This window comes from Aspergillus steynii, assembly GCF_002849105.1.
Source record: "Aspergillus steynii IBT 23096 chromosome Unknown P170scaffold_3, whole genome shotgun sequence".
Lineage (NCBI taxonomy): Eukaryota > Fungi > Ascomycota > Eurotiomycetes > Eurotiales > Aspergillaceae > Aspergillus > Aspergillus steynii.
Window position 1 is genome coordinate 1,339,493 of NW_020194400.1, and position 17,955 is coordinate 1,357,447.

The window sequence follows — 17,955 nt, forward strand, 5'->3', positions numbered from 1 at the left end:
GGAACGACCGATAAGGGGGGGAGAAAGGGAAGGGATGAAAGAAGGTGGAGATAAGCAGATGCACGGGAGGACCCGAGCAGCAGGAACAGGAAAAAGAAGGAGAATCGAAAAAGAACACGAGGCTTCAAAGAAAACAAGTCGAGAAGAGAAGCGAAAAGAAAAGAAACAAAGAAAGCCACGCGGGGGGATCAAAGGTGGGCGAGTTGAGGAGGGGAAGGGAAGAGGGAAGAAGAGGAGAGAGAGCGAGAGAGGGAGAAGGGAAAAGGCGGAGATGATGAGATGAGATGAGATGCCCGGCTTTGTTGCCCACCAGTCCAGACACGATGCAAGTTGCCACCCACCATGCCACCGCATTCACTCACATTGGTCTGTCGGTCTTGGAGCATAATTTATTGACAACTAAATTCTCTTGTTGTCTCGTCTACCGAACCACTCCAGCGCCGTCATCCCCCTTTCTCCTGGATGTGGGGGGAATCTAGACTTGCCAGCCCGATCTTGGCGGCGACAGTCGATCTGCCTGTCATCCCAACCATGGATCGTCTCTCTCTTCCCTCCGTTCCTGATAAACCCTCCCGATGATTGACTGGATGTTTTCCTCTTGGCATCGGCTGTGCCTGGGTGGTGGACATTTCATGTTTTCGCCAATTACGGATTTAAAAGCATTATCGCTGCTAAACAGGACATGGGACAACAATATTCATATCGACATGCTAGTGGTTCTGGTCGAGCTGTATCAGGCTAAGATTGAGGTACAACTGCCGGAATACTGACCTCTTATAACCCAATGGATTCTCTTTCCACTCAGAAATAGCGTGTGCGTCTTGCCCACAAGGTCTCGACAACGGACTATCCACTAAATCCAACATACGCCTTCCCCAACTGCTGCCGCACAAACTACATCCTCGACATTAGCGCTGGCGGTGTCTTCGAGAGGCTAGAGTCCAACTTACCTCACCGACCTTGAACGGCTCGCTGCACGCGGGCCTCTCCTGCGAGATACAATTCGGCAGCACAGACACCGTGGTATCATAATCGACGCCAAAGAAAAAGGGGATCGTGTACCGTTCCTGGCCCGTCAGGTTCGTCACGCGATGGATAGTTGATTTAAACTTTTTGTTGGTCCTGAAAAAAGATATTAGAACGCTAGGGGCGTTGGTATAATGCCAGTCCCATACCAGATGGATAAACAATCCGAAATGTTAACCACCAGAGTCCCGGGAATCGGAGGCGCCAGTATCCATCCCTGTCGAGTATTGCTGTGGATCTGCAAAGCTGGGACCTGGTCCTGGGAGAGGATTGTGAAACATTCATAGTCCTGTCAATCGAGCACAAAGAATCAGAGCAAAGTCGAAACATCAATTCAAATATTGGAATACCGTATGAGCCCCAAGGCCCTCCACAACCGCTCCCTCCACCGGCTGTGGCGGATAATGCAACATTCTCGACGTGGCACCAGGATACTTCAACTTATCGTCGAAGAACCCCTCCTCTAGGTCCAACGCCAATGCGAAAATCCGCATCATACTACGGCAGAGATCCAACGCCTGCGCAAAATACCGAAGATACGTCTCCCGGAGCCCAGGAACGAGCTCGTCGCCGGGCCATTGATTGTCCCCGTAGAGACTGAAGGTGTCAGTAGGCAGAGCATCGTTCGGGTCTCGTTGCGCGTCGCCTGCAATTTCGTATCCGATATCGAAGGACTCGGACAGGGCACCCATTGACTTTTGCTCGGTAGGATCGTCTACTTCGGACCCGGTGGGCTGTTCGGAGTAGAGAGGCATGTAGCCGCGGTATTTCTAGGTGGGGTTATTTTATGTTCGTAGTATTCGCAGTGTTGGTGGACATTGAAAGAGCGAAATCGGTGAGGCTGCACACCTTGGACTTTCCCACGTAGTACTTCATTTTTTGGTCGTCTGAGAGCGAGAAGAAGCGACGAGTCACCGAATGGAGTTCCGATATGAGATCCTCGGGAATCCCATGGTTCTAGCGACGAAAATCAATTCGGTCAATTACTGCTCCAAGCTTTGAAAACATGGACAGCAAGAAGGAGTTATACCTTGATGTAGAAAAACCCGACATTCGTACAAGCATCGTAGATCTGTCCTGCCAGCTTCTTGCGCTCTTTGAGAAGTGGACTCCGTAATCTAGACAGGTCGATGATAGGAATCTCGTTGGCATCGGCGCTTTGCAGGCTCGACGGGTGTTTCGTAGGTGATGACATGGTGATTTTGTCCTGTGATGCTGTAGGAATGAATTGGGCTTCTGCTTTGGAAATATGCTGCCTTTTCCACTCTTTCCCCTCGATATAAAGAGATAAGTAAAGGAACACAGAGATAAGGAGTGTTTAAGATAAGAGAATACCCACCTTGGGCGCTATACGATGAGAGCAAACGTAACCCACATCATTCAGTATTCTACGAAGAGCTGGTTGAGGCGCGGGGAAGTGGAATGCAGACCGATAAGATCCGAGTCACCTCCGCAGTGCCTGATGCACGTATGTGCTGTACGATGTGCACTTTGCTGGGCCGGATATAGTACATGCCCATGACTACGGTGATTTATCTGGGCAGGATTTGCTTCTTGCTGCAAATAATGTCGGGTAGCGAATTGTATCTGCAGCATTACTATACAATGCATGTGTTTTCTGCGAATACATCCACAACTATGGCTTCTTCGACCGTGTCCAGCCCTATTGATCTATTTCCCGGGAGCCCCAAAAAATATAACCAGTCCATAGCTCGTGTCGAATGTTCTGGTGCTGGACCGAGAGGGATGTCGAGGCCAGCGATCACAGGATGGCGCGGTGCTTCGAGCCATTGGGGATGCAGTGCATTCCATGCCCCTTCAAGCACATCAACAGCATCCGGGGATCTTTCCACTGTGCCACGACCGACCTGGTAAGGGATGACTGGGACGAGCTAGGTGGCAAGGTGAGCTTCGAGGGTTCCAATGGAAAATGAGCGTTTATTTCTTGACGTGTAGACGCAATTCAATTTTCGTGGAGCTTGTCCTTATCATTAGTTGTAAACAATGACATCATTAAGGTCATGATGCAAGAAAAGAAAGGTCGATTATCGGGCTTAAGATCTCAGGGTCTATTGAGGTGAATTCTGACAAACGGAACATATAACCCATGAGGAGAAGAAGAAGGATTGCCCGATCGGGAAGCGACGTCACCGGGTGAGTATGTAAGCAGCCGGCCAATCAGCGGCGGCAGGGCACCTCAGGCAGACATCATTGGATTCATCGAAAGTTGCGGCGAAGTCGTTTCGCGTCCTCTCGTATCCCTCCGTCCGCCCCTGAATAAGCTGATTATCCTTCCTAAGTTCTCTTTTTCTAAAAATGTCCGCCTAGCCGTTTTGACGCCTCCGCTCCTTGACACATCCCTCGTTTCATCTCTTCACCGTCCTCAATCGCCGACTGCCCTTTCAGTTAACTCCGCCTGCGCCCATGTTCCGAACACTCCTCCGTTGATACTTGATTTGCCAACCAACGAGGACAACTCACCCGGGAGATTAAGCCTATGGAATGAGTCCGGGGCATTACACACTTGAAAAGCATCTGTTCGGCACATCCTGAATTGCCGAGTATTTGCGCCCGTCGGTAATTTGCCTGCGCAATCCTCTCTCTCCACTCCACTCCGCCGATCTTTGCTCTAGACCGTGCAATATCCTCCCCGGACAGAGAATTTTTAGATTGAAATAGACGGTATTTCTGTTCCTCGGTCAGAATGCCGGCCGATTATACATCTACGGCTCGTGCTTTATCGGTTTCGGCCTCTCCGCCAGCGCCTCTTTCACCGTCTGCCGACGACTCCTATCCGCCATGGAGCCGTCCGGGTGGGCGGAATCCCGCCCATTTGCCAAACAGTAGAGGGCCAACCTCGTTGAAGGATCAACTGGTGAATCGGGCAACGGAAACGTCGCGGCGTCTGATGGCGACATGGCAGCGGATGAACTTTTGGCAGAAGGTGGGAGCCGTGCTAGCTGCGGTGCTTGCCAATGCCTTGGGAATTGGGTTCCTGATATTTACGGGCAAGATCTTTGTTTGGTTGCAACCAGTGGCTGCCAAGTGGGAACACTCGGCGCTGGCATTCTTTGTCCTTTGGATATGCGTGTTCTTCGTGGCTCTGCCGCCGTTGGTCGGGTGGTCGACGTTTGGAACCATTTCGGGGTACATATTCGGCGTATGGAAGGGGTAAGTTTCTTGCTTCACGACTCACCTAATCGACGAAGCTCGGAATTAATACTAATATTTCTGATAGATGGGCACTTTACGCATCGGCGACGGTGCTGGGTTCGACCTTCTCCTTCATTGTCTCGCGAACCATCCTCTCCCGATTCGTTTCTCGTTTGATGGAACGCGATAAAAGATTTGCCGCTCTTGCTCTGACGCTGAAGTACGACGGCCTAAAGCTGCTATGTATGATCCGTCTCTGCCCTCTGCCGTACTCGGTATGTAACGGGGCTGTATCGACCTTCCCCACGGTTCAGCCATTGATGTATGGACTTGCGACGGCAATTGTCTCCCCCAAACTGCTGGTGCCAGCCTTCATTGGCAGCCGACTACGGATTCTGGCGGAGGAAGGCGAGGAGATGAGCGCCGGTTCCAAAGCGGTGAACATCTGCAGCATCCTCATCTCGATCGCCATTGGAATCTTCACCGGTTGGTATATATATAGAAGGTAAGATGCAGTTGGAATGAGTGCTGCCTAGACCTGGAAGCTAACCAGTCTACTTTCTAGAACCCTGGCGCGGGCCAAAGAATTAGAAGCCCAGGAGAGAGCCGGCATCCGTCGTTCTCTTCAAATCGATCACGCAGCCCATCGTCCCCATCATGCCTTCTCCGAAGACCCGGACACTAACACGGCCGCCACCACGCTTGCGCGGGACGAGGAGGAACGGCTCGGGTTCCACGACTTTGACGACGACAACGTGGATTTGGTCATCGATGACGAGAGCGGGAGCGACGGCTCTCCACACCTTCACACGCGATCGCGGGATTCATATCACGACGAGTTTACCGACAGTAATTCGGACGTCTTCCGGGATGGCGATGGCACGGAGGGAGAGACGTACAGTCTACATACCCATGTGCGCAAGCCTTGAACCAGCTGCCTCTCTGTATTGGGTTGAAAGACCACCACTGTCATGAGCGATGTTACTATACGGGTTAACGGGACTGTGCATATCATATAATATAATAGAGGCGCATGGGACGGTTGAACGAGGAGGTCCGTGGCCTGACATGGCCAATCCCTTGAGAACGAATATTAGATAATTGTCATCCTCGTAGTACCCGTACCTCCCGTGGGTGCAGGGCCGGCATCATTCGGCAGCAGTCCATCCGGGGCCAGCGAATGAGATGGAATTCCAAACCGGACGACAGGGGCGCCGTGGCCTCGGAAACAGGGGCAGCGATCGCAGCAGAAAGCGTGAAGATTGAAGAAACAGTGGTAGGGCTGAGGGCGAAAAGCGGGTGTTTTCAGTTCGGACTGGAAAATACGCTGGTCTCCCGTTTCCTTCCGTCACTGCGAAACTTCCGTCTCTTCCCTTCCTCTCTCCCTCTCTCTTCCTGCATGGATACCCCCAGTTCCCTGCCCTGAATCGCTTCGTGTTTGGGGTGATACTACAGTCTCTCTCTCCACTTTCATCTCCCTTTTTCCCTCTTGGCCCCTTTTCACACATCGATTTAAACCGGGCCACTCTACAGGACCTGTATTGCAGGTAAGTCGGACTACTATCCCTACATACCACCGAATCCCGGGGTTTTATTTCTTTTATTTTCGTGCTTGTTGCTTCACTGGAACTTCATGTCGCTGAATCGAGTTTGATTGCTTTCATGTATCTTAACTCTCTAACCGACCTTCAAGGATTCTCATACATCCCGCACTTCAAGCCTTTTGCCTCCCTGCCAGAGTGGACCCACCATGGATCAGAACGCCGAGATCTGATATATCCCTTCGGAGTGCTCCGTACAATCTCGTGCAAGGGGAAACGTTCTTGGTCCCGATCATTCATCTTCAATGCAGAGAATTCCTGATTGACTGGGTTGGGGTTTGCCTGATAATTGTCATATCATCACACTGGTAGAGAAGTAACCATACACATACATAACCTCAAGAGGCGATCGGGACATTCGGACCCGGAGAAGCTCGCGCCATCGAAATGTCCCCGTTCAGTCAAGGCTCATCTACAAATGCCATCGTCAATGGCAGTGGAAGGCTCTCGTTGCTGTCGCCTTACAAGCCAACCGGCTCGGAACTGGGCGACGGTGTGGACACGAATACCAATGCACTTCCCCATCCTCCCCCCAACCATATTCCAGCATGGAATCCTCAAAAGCCTACTTTGACTCCAGGACTCGACACGGGGTCGCAAAGTACTGATGATGTTTCTCGTGACCTGGATACAGACACGGTTCACGGTACGCCAAATGACTCAGCCACGACGGCTTCATTTCTATCCACGGCCAGTCACAAAAAGTCGACGTCGCCGTTGGCCACTCTAAATGCACTTTCTTCGTTCTCTTCCGCTGCAGACCCCAAAGAAACTGAGAGTAGACCCCACTCTCCCAGATACCGGCCCAAATCCTCTATCCCGTCGAGGCTCCCCGCCGGCGTTTACGCTCAGCAGTGCATTGCGGCCGCATATGCCTCTCGACTCAACCCATATGCTCTCCATAAAAAGGAACAAGAGGCGTTGCAGGATCATCTTTGTCACCTGCACGTCACCGTGTATCTGAATATTCGAAATGGTATTCTCCGACTGTGGACACGAAACCCAATGGTGAGCGTTACCAAAGAGGAGGCGCTAGGCTGCGCAAAGGACTATCGATGGATGAACCTCGCCTCCTTTGTGTATGAATGGTTAATCCGGAACGGATACATCAATTTTGGCTGTGTCGAGATCCCAACTGCCCTGGTGTCCAGCAAGAAAGGCCGCCGGAGGGATGGTCCCGTTATTGTCGTAATTGGAGCAGGAATGGCAGGTCTAGGCTGCGCACGCCAGCTGGAGGGCCTCTTTCAGCATTATCACGATCAGGCCGCTTCGCCCCGTGTTGTTGTCTTAGAGGGAAGACGCAGGATTGGAGGACGTATCTATTCTCACCCCCTGCAGAGCCTTCGCTCGTCCAAACTACCCCCTGGGCTTGTCCCCAAGGCGGAGATGGGGGCGCACATCGTTGTGGGCTTCGATCATGGCAACCCGTTAGATCAGATCATTCGAGGCCAGCTGGCACTTTCGTACCACCTATTACGCGATATCTCAACCATTTATGACATAGACGGCTCTCCGGTGGATGAACTACGGGACGCGATGGATGAAAGGCTCTATAATGATGTTCTGGACCGGTCGGGATTCTATCGACATAAATCCGTCATTGTTCCTACCGCAGAGGGGAACCGAGAATTCATCGACTCTGGCCGAGACGTGTCAACGAGCGACGGTCTCACAGTAAGGCAGTACGAGGAAGCAAGGGCATCTGGCACCATCGGACAATTGTTTCCCAACAAACGAGTTCGTCGGGGTGTAGGCCACAAGACTGCCGATATTAAAACCGGAGCACCGGCGGCAGACCTCGATCGCAACGAAGAGCATCCGGTCGCCCTGGCTTCTCAAACCATGGGATGGAAACTGAATCCCGGAGTCTCGGTAAATGATACCCTGAACCTAGATCCCATTGCGAAAGCCTCGCGGTTCCAGACCCTCGGGGCTGTGATGGACGACGGCATCCGGCAGTATCAGCGCATGCTGCAACTGTCGCCAAAGGACCTGCGATTGCTCAATTGGCATCTTGCCAACTTGGAATATGCGAACGCTACCAATATCGACCAGCTAAGTCTTTCTGGCTGGGACCAGGACATCGGTAATGAATTTGAAGGCGAGCACTCGCAGGTTGTGGGTGGCTATCAACAAGTGCCGTACGGACTGTATGCATGGCCGACGAGGCTTGATGTCCGACCGAACAAGGCCGTGTCCAAGATCACCTACGACCCGACCGGGCTCGGAAAGCAAAAGGCAGTGGTTCAGTGTGAGGACGGGGATTCGATCGTGGCGGACAAGGTGGTTTTCACCTGCCCGTTGGGCGTCCTCAAAGACCGCTCGATCCAGTTCTCGCCGTCTCTTCCCTACTGGAAACTCGGTGCCATTGATCGGCTCGGTTTTGGCGTCATGAACAAGGTTATCCTGGTGTTCGAACAGCCATTCTGGGATACGGAGAGGGATATGTTTGGGCTTCTCCGCGAACCCCAGACTCGAGACAGCATGGCGCAAGAGCACTACTCAGCAAATCGTGGCCGATTCTATTTGTTCTGGAATTGCATGAAGACGACCGGTCTTCCCGTTCTAATTGCACTGATGGCCGGAGACGCGGCGCTTCAAGCAGAGTGCACGCCCGATGCCGAAATCATCGCTGAAGTCACCGGCCAACTTCGCAACGTCTTCAAGCACGCTGCCGTTCCTGACCCGTTGGAGACCATAGTTACGCGGTGGCGCTCGGACAAGTTCACTCGCGGCAGTTACTCCTACGTGGCCGCTCAAGCACTCCCTGGGGACTATGATTCAATGGCCCAGCCGATTGGAAACCTCCATTTCGCGGGAGAAGCCACCTGTGGCACGCATCCGGCCACAGTCCACGGCGCGTACCTGTCAGGCCTGCGAGCCGCCTCCGAGGTCATCGACTCTCTTCTAGGACCGATCGAGCTGCCGCATCCGCTGGTCCCAGAGAAGGGCAAAGCGGACTTCTTCTCCGTCAACACTCCGCCGACCAGCGGCCAGAAACGCAAGCAACCAGCGCCCTCCCTCGCTAATTTAGAACCAGCAGCTCTGCCGGCGCCCAAATCCCCCGAAGCCGCCCTTCGAGAGGCCTACGAACATGCCATGTGGGCAGCCATCCACTCTGAAATAGGGCCCCCCGTGCCTCGACCGGCGCGAACGGTTGGCCTGAACCCCTTCCTCCTCTACCAGAAGGACTACTGGGTCCCATGCCGCCTCCAATGCGACGAGACGCGCCGCAAAGCGACGAACGACCCCAACGCCAAGGCCGCCCGCGACGAGATCCGCCACGCCCTGGGACTGATGTGGCGACAGGCCCGAGAGGATGTGAAACGGCCGTACATCGAACAAGCGGAGGTCAATCAGCAGACCAACGCCGAGATGAGCTCCCGTTGGCGGCAGAACATGGCCGAGTGGGAGAAGAAGATGGACCGGGTGAAGGAGCGTTGGTGTGCGGCCCATCCGTTTGATTTGTGGAAATCCGCTGGGGCAGCGAATGCGGGCAGTGGACTGGGTGCTGGCGTGGCTGACGGTGTTGGTGCTGGTACTGGTGCTGGTGCTGGTGCTAGTGTTGGTGTCAATGCTACCGGTAGCACTAGTGCTGATGCCAATGCTCATCCCGCCAGCATCAGTGCTACCAATATCAATGGCACCAATGGATCGCAGCCACAAGAACAAGACCCTATACCCCAATCCACTACCATAGTGGCGGATATAAGACCGACGGGGCCATGAGCTCACTGTCTTCAAATGCACCTTCCTACAATACCCCATCTTACCAGCAGAGAAGACTTCGACGAGAGAGCCTTGAACCCACCCTTACAAAAGATGAATGCATGCATGAAAATGAGCCATGCCATACATGACCGAGTACCAACATGTTCAATTATTCTCACCTCCTCCCTCCAATCGACCTGAGACTCTAGACCCCGAGTGTCAATCATGTCAAATAAATTTAGTATTAAAAAAAAGCCACTCCCAAGTCAAACACTACTGAAGTAGCATACCTCTGTTTCTTTCGTTAACCAGTAGATTGAGATATAGATATATAAGGCTTCCAAGAAGTGGAACTCTTGAAGTAGACTGAATACCAAAGATCTTAGTCTTTCTCTTCCCATGCAGATCTGTCTATATCAAGATCGATATATCGACAAAGAAACCGAAAGAAAGATAAGAGACATCCAAGCAGGAAAGCAAGCCTTTATAATCTAAACAAACCAATCAAGCAAGCAAGTATTTCTCAGCTCTTTCAAAAATCTAAACCAAGCACCGAAAGAAATGTATGTCTATAACATCATTGAGAATTAATAAAAAGGTAGAAAAACCGCTGAAGTCTAAGTATAAACGTGATAACCATCCAGGAAATAATAAGCAGAAAAGAAAAAAAAGAAACCATCCGGGGCATGAGACATGATAGTGCGCCCATTTCACTTTTTCAACGCAGTGACTGATGGGTCTGGATCATTGATGAAGATGAACGCAAAGGGGTCTAAGAAAAGATAGGGTAGATGGATGAATGGATCTTAGGACTGGCTTAGAGGAGAGGGTTGGACTTGTACTCTGCCGAAGTGCCCTGCGAGTCGGTCTTGACTTCGCCGTCGACTTCCTGGGTGGCAGGCTTGACGGCTGCCTTCTCGGTGGAAGCGACGGGGGCCTCTTCGTGAGACTCGCCCTCGGCGATGAACTTCTCGGCCTCGAGAGCAGCGATACAGCCGGAGCCTAGAACTGTTAGTATGGTGAAAATAAGGATATAGAGGGAGTTTGAACATACCGGCACTGGTGATGGCCTGGCGGTAACGCTTGTCCTGGACGTCACCGCAGGCGAACACACCGTCGAGGCTGGTGTAGCTGGTACCCGCCTTGGTGATGATGTATCCATCCTCGTCGAGGTCGACCTGGCCCTTGACCAAAGCGTTGGCGGGGTCGTGGCCGACGGCGTAGAAGAGACCGTTGGCGTCCACAACCTCCTCCTGGCCGGAGACGGTGTCCTTGACGCGCAGGTGGGTCATCAGACCCATGGGCTTGTTCTCACCCAGGACCTCGGTGGCGACGGAGTTGAAGCGGACGGTGACCTTGGGGTGGGCAAGCAGACGGTTGGCCATGGCCTTGCTGGCACGCAATTTATCTTTACGGACCAGGACGGTGACGCTGCTGCCGTACTTGGCCAGGAACATGGCCTCCTCGGCGGCGGAGTCACCACCACCGATGACGTACAGAGGCTTGTTACGGAAGATGGGCACGGCACCGTCACAGACGGCGCAGGCACTGATACCGTTCTGCCAGTAGGTCTCCTCGCCGGGCAGGTTCAGACGGCGGGCGTTGGCGCCGGTGGCGATGATGACGGCGTCCGCGGTGCGAGCGGGCTCGTTCTCCGGGCCGTCGTTCCATTCGGTCCACATCTTGAAGGGCCTCTGGGACAGGTCGATCTTGGAGATGGTCTCGGTGATCACCTCGGTGCCGAATCGAATCGATTGCTTGCGCATGTTCTCCATCAGCTCCTGGCCACCGACACCGTCGGGGAAACCGGGGAAGTTCTCGACGTCGGTGGTGGTGGTGAGCTGACCACCGGCGGCGGTGCCGTTGGCCAGCATACCCTCATACAGGACGGGCTGGAGTTCCGCTCGCGAGAGATAGATGGCGGCGGTGTGAGCGGCGGGGCCGGAGCCGATGACTTGGGATGGTTAGTCTCAATTCATCCGCGAGGTGTGGTGCTCAGCAGGAATACTCACTAACAACCTTGGTGTGCACCATTCTGGAAGTGGAATTGACGCGCAGCGGCGTCGAGAGCGGACTTGATAGAACCGAGGCAGACGGAGGGGACGGGTGTTGCAGCGTGGACGCAGCAGCAGCAGTCAATCCAACAGAGGAGCGAAGGTAAGAGAAAGATCGGCGAAAGGCGGAGGAAAACAGATTGCCGGTGTTGGAGGGGGTGGGGGAGAAAGAGAAGAAAGAATTGACCGAGAGTCAGGGAGAAAGGAGAGGGAGAGGGCGGGTTAAATTATTCTTTCAGAGTCTGGCACGGCGGCGAGGCGAAGAGGGGCGGATTTCCGGTGGTGGGGACGAGCGATTAGCTAAGGAGGGCGATTAGTTCATCTGGTCGAGGGAGGACTGGAACTGGAACGCACGCGATGACGATGACCAATTGGGTCTGAGTCAGGAAAAGGGACCAGACGGGGCAATTGATTGATAGGGAGACGCGGGCGATCTGGAACGACAGCTGAGTGATGGCAGACAGGAGTACTGGATGGAGGCAGGAAACAAGAAGAGAGCAGGAAGAAGATGGAAGAACATTAGGAATCATCCGCGGCGAGACCCGGTCACGTGGGCAGGCCGAGACCGCCGTGCTTATCGATCAGTTCTGCAGTTCTGTTCTACGGAGTATACAATTCACTACAACACCGTCAAGGGTATCCACTCGTACATTAGATCGTTCCGTAGGTACATGCCTCATATCGTCATATCGTCAATCGTCAAAACTCATCGCTCAGGCCAACCCAAACCACTTCTTGCGCCGGGGAGCCGCTCTGACGCCATCCTCGTCCTCCGCTCCACCGGCGCCCACCGGCACCAACGTCTCCGGCGGCATGCCAGCCCCGTCGTAATAATCCCGTCCGCCAGATCGTCCCCCTGCGGCTCCGATTCCTGCTCCTGCTCCTCCCCGGTGATTGTAGTCATCATAGTCGTCCTCCTCATCTTCGAACTCCTCGTCGCTCATCTCCGCTTCGGTATCTTCAGCCACGGCGTGTCGGTCCGCCTTCTTCCGTCGCACGCCCAGCCACTTTCTCCACCCCTTGGCGACCGGCGTGGCGGGAGGATCGTACTCGGTGCCCTCGTAGTGGAGCATCGGCACGAGCATCTTGTACGGCGTGGTGATGCCCGACGGGTCGCGCGGGTTCAGTTCGAGGTTCAGGGTGATCGCCAGGCCGCCCTCCAGGTTGACAAAGCCGCCGGTGCCGTCGTCGCCATGCTTCGAGGCCCTCTTGCCGGCCTTCTGGCTGAGGTTGGTAGGTCGGCGCATGAAGGGGCCCGGTCGAAACTCGGCGGCCTGTTCGTAGTACGAGTCCCCTGTCTCGGCGGGCGGGAACGGACCGTCCATACTCATTCGTCGCCCGTTGGGTTGTCCACCGAGGTTGAAGTCCTTGGTGGGCGGTTTGCCTCGCTGCGACAATCGACGGAGCAAGCCGCCGCCGCCGCCCTGCGGTTTATCCCCGCGGGTTAAAGAGAGAGTTCTTTGTAGCTTATTGGGACGAGGCTCGTCAAGCGAAAGAGTTTCCATCTCCGGGGTTCCCGGTGGTGTAGAGCCTAGGTTCAGTTAGAAGGTGGCTTGGTATGACGAGTCAAACGCCAACTTACCGGGCTGGTACTGTCGGATAGAACACCAGTTGCGCCGGGGAAGCAATCGTTTGTTGTTCCTTGGCTTGTTGTTAACGTCGTGGGTGAACATAGAAATCATGTCTTCGTCAGTATTCGTATCTATATGGTGAACCCGGTTCCGCTTATTGAGCGTATCCGAGACCATGTCGGTCTGGGGCATGTCCGCAATCGAAGAGGAGATAATGTTGGGCATGTATCGATAATCCCGGTCCTTGGGGACGTTTAATTTCGGGTTCGAGTAGAACTCGCCGACTGCAGCCAGATGCACGTCGCCACTGGTAATCGCTCGTCAGTTTCGGCACTTGAATGAACTGGAAAGTAAAGTCCTACCTCAGGATGGTCACTCGGACGGATTTGTCTGCCGCAAGATCTTGGAGATCCTCGATCAAGTAAGTTCGTTCGGATTTGTGATGTTTCGCCGTCCAATGGTCGTCGAATATCTCGACCTTGCCGCCATTCTTATTGACGAGACCGCCAAGCATGCCGGCTTTGCCGAGAGACTTTCTGCTGTTGAGGATATTCTTCACCATTGCCTAGTTCGTAATTAGCAGGTAGAGTCTTGAATCGGGAATAGCTACATACCACCCGGGGATACGCCAGCGGAATGCTTAACAAAACCAACAGGTGCTTGGTCTCTCCTCGCACAATCTCACGGTGGCATCGGTCCCAGATCAAGTCGCATGTTTGTTCGCTGAGAATTTCGTCGGCCTATCATCATTAGCATTGCTTTGCTGCAAAAACTTCGGTTTGTCTCACCATTCGTTCCGTCCTGCAGTCCAGCCCGAGAAGAGATACGCCATCGCCTAAGGACATGAACAGGTTGCGGCTGCGTTGGTTGATATACGGCCCCGGTTGGGCTCCAAGCAGCCAGCTTGGCTCTTCGGCTTCGGTCTCCTCCGGAACACTGTGGTGCTGGAAGAGCAGGTAGTATTTGAACGCGATGTTGCCCAGTCCGGAGATCACCGGCGTGCCCATGAACTCGTCGGAGTAAGATCCGAACCCTTCGATAATTTCATGGTCGTTCCACATATTGATCGTGGGGATCTGCGAGTTTGCCAGCGAGTAGAGCCCTTGCGAGAACCAGTCGGAATACCGGTTGAGGAACGCGCTCTCCAGCTCGGCTCGGAACTCCGGGGTGAACGGAGCGTCGTACTTCTCGTGCACGTTCTTGATCTTGACCCATTCCTGGAAATGGGTCGACTCCGTGGTCACCTGGTCATTGAAGATCTGATCGCCACCACCGATCATGGCATGGAAGGGGCGTGTCTGGTGCTCGTTAAGGACGTCACGCCACAGCGGATCGGGTCCGCAAAGTCGGTCGGAGTCGACTCCGGAACTGAAGCCGTTGCAGGTGTGGAACATGATGTTCATAGACTGCCCTCTAGCAGGCACCCAGAATCCCAAAGCCGGGCCCTGGTTGAGTCGATACGCGACACGCTGCTGGGTGGGTCCCAGCTCGATCTCCAGGTTGAATCTCCAGAAAGTGACATCTCGTCCGGGGTCGGCATAGAGACGAGCTCCCGAGATATCCTTGTAGGCTTCGGCCGTCTCTCCGTCCACCGGGTGGAGCCTATTGGCAGGAATCGGTTGCTTCGTCCCCTCGCTGTAATCGACGATGCTAGGGGACATTTCGTAGATGCCATCGTCATTTTCCACCTGCGACAGATCCACTTCTTCCTCGGTGTGCTCCACGGGTTTCACATAGAGAGCCCTGCCGTCGCGACCCAGCTTCATAAGCCCGGCAGTCGGATCAACGTACTCAGGAGAGAGCTGGGCATCTTCGCCGCTGACCACAGCTGGCGGAGGCGGCAGAAGATCCATCGGCTGGGAAAACACCCTCAATGTGGGCGCCGGTTCATAAGTAGATCGAGAATCCTTGGTCACAATCAGGATACTGCCCCTCCACGTCTCCTTGTCGAATGCGCCCTTGGGCCCGTCAATCCGCACCCGCTTCAATCCTGCATAGCGCAGCAACGGACCGCTCTTCAGGAAGATCTGAGGCTGGAAGCGGTTTATTTTCGCTGTGAAATCGAGTCAGTCTGCATGGTCTACAATTTTGAGACAGGAAAGCGAGGGGTTTTCTCATCCTTCTGTCCTATCATTACTCACAGGTCAATCTCTGAGCCGGAGGCTTCTGGTAATTGTTTGGTAGCGCCCGGCTTCGTCTGCGGTCCCTTGTTCCGCCTTCCCACCACGCCTTACTTCGATCCATGTCGAAATTCTGGAAGTCAAAGTCGGAGGCTCCCAGTCTGGCGATCGGCGCAGTCCTCCATTCCGACAGAGGAGGGGGCGTGGGTGGCGGCACGTTGAATGAAACCGTTTGCTTTTTAGCTTTGGGCTGCGGAGGCGGTTCGTTCTCGAACGGCGCCGTCATTTGATCAGAATCGGGACTGAGAGGATCGGAGGACGCAATTGAGTTTTCAGCTGCATGCGAGTTCCTGCGAGCCTGCTGGGGTGGAATCCCCATGGCCGGGAGATCTTTTCTCTTAACCGATTGCGCTCTCGCTCTGTTCGGGGCCGCTCTAGAGTTGGCGTACGGCGATTGCCCCCAGGTTTGAACCTCAGCCTGGGCCGCGGGAGCGACTTTGTGAGGCTCGTGCGTTGGGATGGTCTGAGGCATAGGAGCATTGCTGGGAAATCGGCTATCCCGATGGATCGGCTGGTTGATTTGGCGAGGATCGGCTCGGTTTCCGCCCGCCTGGTGACTTACAGACACTGACCGTCTCGGAGCGCTGCCTGTTTTGATAACGGGAGCAGCCGTAGGCTTCTCCTCAGGGTACTGTGCGTATTGAAACGACGGTCCTCTGCTGCGAGTGGACTTCGATTTCTCGACCGGCCTTCGTTCGCGAGGATCTCGAGGACCTACGTCTTCGCCACCTTCGGAGGCATATCGCCGATGGTCTGGTCGTCTTGCAGACTGTTGCACCGGCTGCGACGGCATCGCAGATCTTTCAGGTCTAGATCTCTGCGAGACTCCAGCTCCAGCATCGGGGTCATCCCGGGACGATCTGCGCTGGGATTTCCTTGGTGGCGGCGGTGCACGTTTATCGCCGCCGTTCTGTTGGCGCACGATGCGTTCTTTGAGTCTCATTTCGGCCTCTTGGACTCGAGCTCGTTTCTCTTCCTTACTGATGCCGTTCAGGGTGACCTCCAGCTTTTGGAGAGGCGATCGGTCAGAAGCCCAGTCGCGCCGCTGCTCCGATGTAGAACGGACAGTTTCCGACCGACCCAGGGGCTTGGGCTGACCATTGCTATTCGATGGCACCGACGGTTTCCGAGCGACGGCAGCATCATCGCCGGGGGTGTATTCATCATTTACAGGAGGCTTCTTTCGCGAGGAAGGCTTCTTTCGCGAAACCGGAGGCTCTGGTGAGACCGGCGGTTCTGGAGACAGTGGAGGCTCTGGTGAGGCTGGGGGTGACGGTGAAGCTGGGGGTGATGGTGAGACTGGCGGCTCTGGTGAAGCTGGCGGCTCTAGTGATACAGGCGGTTCTGGCGAGACTGGAGATTCTGGAGAGAGTGGAGGCTCTGGCGAGACCGGCTTATCTTTATCCATCTGATCTGGACTGGCCTCCCGAGGAAGATCTTTATCTTTGGCTCGAGCGGAGAACGAGCGGGCCGCATCGGGAGACTTTGGCGCCGGAGGGTCAGCCATGTCTGGTTTCGAAGGCGGGCGGGGCATCTCTGGGCTTTTGACATCCGATTCAGAGTCGTCCTCCGAGTCCTGGTCAACAGGCTTGGGAAGCTGGGCTATTTGACGGGTATGGAGTACTGTTGGACGTGCAGCGCCATTGGATGGAGGCGGCGGCGGCGGCGGCGGAGGAGGAGGAGGGGGAGGTGGTGGTGGTGGTGGAGGAGGAGGCATGGAATCCCCGTTCGCCGGGGGGTGAGATTCCACGGCGGCCATCCTTCCAATGAGTCGATTCCTGTGGCACCGTCCAGAGAGGCCCGGACACGTGGAGAGTGACTTGGCTGCCGGGGTTGCGTGGGAGTGATTTGCTCCTGTACCTGTCTGTCTGCCCATCTGTAAGTGTCGATTCTCCACCGGAGGAGCTGGACGGGGGATTGGATGGTCATACTTTGCTCGGTCCTCTAGCAGATGCAGGTCAACCGGAGTTGCGTAATTGAGAGATCGCTCGATGGTCAGGGAACACGCAGATTGGATGCAGGTTGGACGATAAGCGACGGAGAAAATAATTCAAAACAATTCCAACAGTTCCGGCAATTAACAGTGCATGGTGGCGATCGAGGACGGCGTTGTTATCAGGCGGGGGAGGGAAGTATACAAGTGAACAGTAAGACAGCAATGCGAGATGGACAACAATACTGCGTAGTGTCAGGAAGAGAGGTCAAGAGGAACACTAGGGAATCGAGACTAGGTCCTCGGTACTAGGGACGAGGTATTCACACATTCCGATCAAAAGCAAAAAGGTGGAGGGCACGAATATATCGCGAGGCGATTAAAGCGGTGGCTGGAGGGTCGCCCAGCCCTCGTTTCGCGCCCTCATCATTGCGGGGCCTTCAGACCACCTCCGTTGGTTCGACTGTATACCGACTCGTTTCTAAGAAAAGAAAAAGTCAATTGGGACCAGTGGAAATTAATGCCATCATTCCAGGCCCAGCTGCCCTTCGCCGCCCGACCGTCCAATCAGCCCGTAGTGAACCGGCGGTGTAGTTCATCTTCTCGGTCGCGGAGAATTCAATGGCACAATTGGAAAGTCGAGGAAAAGAAGGTTGTGCGTCCGGCATTGTGTTTGAATCATGTCTCTATTCCTTTACCATGTCTATCGGTTGTCCTCGGTATACT

General features: G+C 54.5%; 6 protein-coding genes across 6 annotated transcripts; 3 read left to right on the top strand and 3 right to left on the bottom strand.

Annotated features, from left to right (window-relative positions):
- Window positions 1-348: 348 nt before the first annotated feature.
- On the bottom strand, window positions 349-2,221 carry P170DRAFT_508544 (isopenicillin N synthase family dioxygenase; the record flags this gene model as incomplete). Its single annotated transcript, XM_024854587.1, has 6 exons — window positions 349-894; window positions 951-1,122; window positions 1,176-1,315; window positions 1,377-1,796; window positions 1,876-1,983; window positions 2,057-2,221. The coding sequence occupies 6 exons, from the start codon at window positions 2,219-2,221 to the stop codon at window positions 847-849; spliced, it is 1,053 nt and encodes a 350-aa protein (XP_024705649.1). The 3' UTR covers window positions 349-846.
- Window positions 2,222-2,600: 379 nt separating this feature from the next.
- Window positions 2,601-3,126, top strand: P170DRAFT_435543 (uncharacterized protein). Its single transcript, XM_024848962.1, has one exon. The coding sequence runs from the start codon at window positions 2,796-2,798 to the stop codon at window positions 2,958-2,960; it is 165 nt and encodes a 54-aa protein (XP_024705650.1). The 5' UTR covers window positions 2,601-2,795; the 3' UTR covers window positions 2,961-3,126.
- Window positions 3,127-3,297: 171 nt separating this feature from the next.
- On the top strand, window positions 3,298-5,260 carry P170DRAFT_508545 (TVP38/TMEM64 family protein). The gene is made up of 3 exons (XM_024854588.1): window positions 3,298-4,197; window positions 4,265-4,684; window positions 4,745-5,260. Exons 1-3 carry the CDS (start codon window positions 3,731-3,733, stop codon window positions 5,106-5,108), a joined length of 1,251 nt encoding a protein of 416 aa, XP_024705651.1. The 5' UTR covers window positions 3,298-3,730; the 3' UTR covers window positions 5,109-5,260.
- A 907-nt stretch (window positions 5,261-6,167) lies between these two features.
- On the top strand, window positions 6,168-9,480 carry aof2 (putative lysine-specific histone demethylase Aof2; the record flags this gene model as incomplete). Its single annotated transcript, XM_024850729.1, has 2 exons — window positions 6,168-9,279; window positions 9,374-9,480. The coding sequence occupies 2 exons, from the start codon at window positions 6,168-6,170 to the stop codon at window positions 9,478-9,480; spliced, it is 3,219 nt and encodes a 1,072-aa protein (XP_024705652.1).
- Window positions 9,481-10,308: 828 nt separating this feature from the next.
- Window positions 10,309-11,723, bottom strand: trr1 (thioredoxin-disulfide reductase TRR1; the record flags this gene model as incomplete). The annotated part of the gene is made up of 3 exons (XM_024844044.1): window positions 10,309-10,493; window positions 10,546-11,445; window positions 11,504-11,723. Coding segments are annotated over 3 exons (1,305 nt in total), but the record flags the coding sequence as incomplete, so codon positions are not given.
- A 451-nt stretch (window positions 11,724-12,174) lies between these two features.
- Window positions 12,175-17,137, bottom strand: P170DRAFT_435548 (uncharacterized protein). The gene is made up of 6 exons (XM_024848963.1): window positions 15,258-17,137; window positions 13,905-15,169; window positions 13,731-13,856; window positions 13,479-13,681; window positions 13,128-13,423; window positions 12,175-13,076 (listed from the first exon to the last, which is right to left on the bottom strand). Exons 1-6 carry the CDS (start codon window positions 17,053-17,055, stop codon window positions 12,259-12,261), a joined length of 4,506 nt encoding a protein of 1,501 aa, XP_024705654.1. The 5' UTR covers window positions 17,056-17,137; the 3' UTR covers window positions 12,175-12,258.
- Between the last annotated feature and the right edge of the window lie 818 nt (window positions 17,138-17,955).